The following is a 1200-nucleotide window of genomic DNA, read 5'->3' as shown; positions in this document are numbered from 1 at the left end:
ACTATGAGTAACAGTAGTAGTATGATGATGATGAGTGACAATGAGCTAGATAAAGCCTATCATAATCTGGGTATGGCAGCAGAGACTCTTTCAGTAGCAATAGGTCTTGAAGAGAAGGATAAAAAGTTAGGTAATACTCATGAATAGTAATAATGATAGTCATGATGATGATTGTAGTAATGGGTGGTATCGATGTTGATGATGCTAGTCTTAGTAGTAGTAGAGGGTTAATAGGGAAATACCCTATAGGTTGGGAGGCTAGGATCATACATATGGAGGTAATACTCATTATGCTACTACATATAGGGTACAATGTATCTGATGATGCTGATGCTATTGATGCTTAGGAAAAGGATAGGGTACATAAAGAGAAGATGAGAGCTGAACAAAAGGAAAGGGAAAAGAGGATATTGGTAATAATAACAATCATGATGATGGTCATGATGATATAGGCACGATATGAACTAGAGAAGGAGAAGAAAGCAGAATGGAAGAAGACTATGTTGAAGTCAGTTGAAGCTAAGGAGATAGCATCTAGACAAGTACACTTTAAGTAATACTACAATGTAGATGAAATAGGAGTAGGAGTAGGAGGAGGGGATATCATGCTATGTAGATGGAGACAACATCATGTTGCTGCTTCCAATCCTACTACTACTACTACTACTAAAGTAGTAGGAAGAGGAGGAGGAGGTCGAGGAGGAGAACAACACCAGATTGTTGAGTCTGGGAAGAAGGGGAGGTAGTAATACTGATACATGATACGTAGTGTCACAATCATCATCATTATTGAATATTATGGCAGAGTTATGGTAATATTGGATAAAAGGAGGAGGAGTCGATGGGATGATGATGATGATGACCATGACACAATACATACAATAGATGATAATGAGCATCATAATGAGCTTACTCCAGAGAACATACTCGATGCTTTGTAATACTACTACTACCACTACTATCCCATTATTATTATCCCATTATTATTATTTTTCTAGGTTCGAATACGTATCAATGTTTGAAGGTGTACAGTGCGTAACAGAATTGAGTAATGCAGTAGTAGTAGCTACATTTCATACCCCACAACAAGCTCAACAGTGTATACTAGTATCACAAGATAATGCTGATATACAAGTTACTAGAGCAGCTACTGCAGCTGTTACACAAGGTCCCAATGTTAGGAAGGTAATGGTAATAGTA

At 37.5% G+C, this 1200-nt stretch overlaps 1 protein-coding gene across 1 annotated transcript; it reads left to right on the top strand.

Annotated features, from left to right (window-relative positions):
* Window positions 1-27: 27 nt before the first annotated feature.
* Pmar_PMAR025229 (hypothetical protein) lies at window positions 28-937 on the top strand (the record flags this gene model as incomplete). Its single annotated transcript, XM_002786796.1, has 6 exons — window positions 28-130; window positions 178-278; window positions 348-413; window positions 453-553; window positions 617-742; window positions 806-937. Coding segments are annotated over 6 exons (629 nt in total), but the record flags the coding sequence as incomplete, so codon positions are not given.
* Between the last annotated feature and the right edge of the window lie 263 nt (window positions 938-1200).

The sequence above is a fragment of the Perkinsus marinus genome, assembly GCF_000006405.1.
Source record: "Perkinsus marinus ATCC 50983 genomic scaffold scf_1104296931136, whole genome shotgun sequence".
Taxonomy (NCBI): domain Eukaryota; phylum Perkinsozoa; order Perkinsida; family Perkinsidae; genus Perkinsus; species Perkinsus marinus.
Note: the sequence above shows the minus strand (reverse complement) of the source record. Positions and strands in the feature narration are given on the sequence as shown.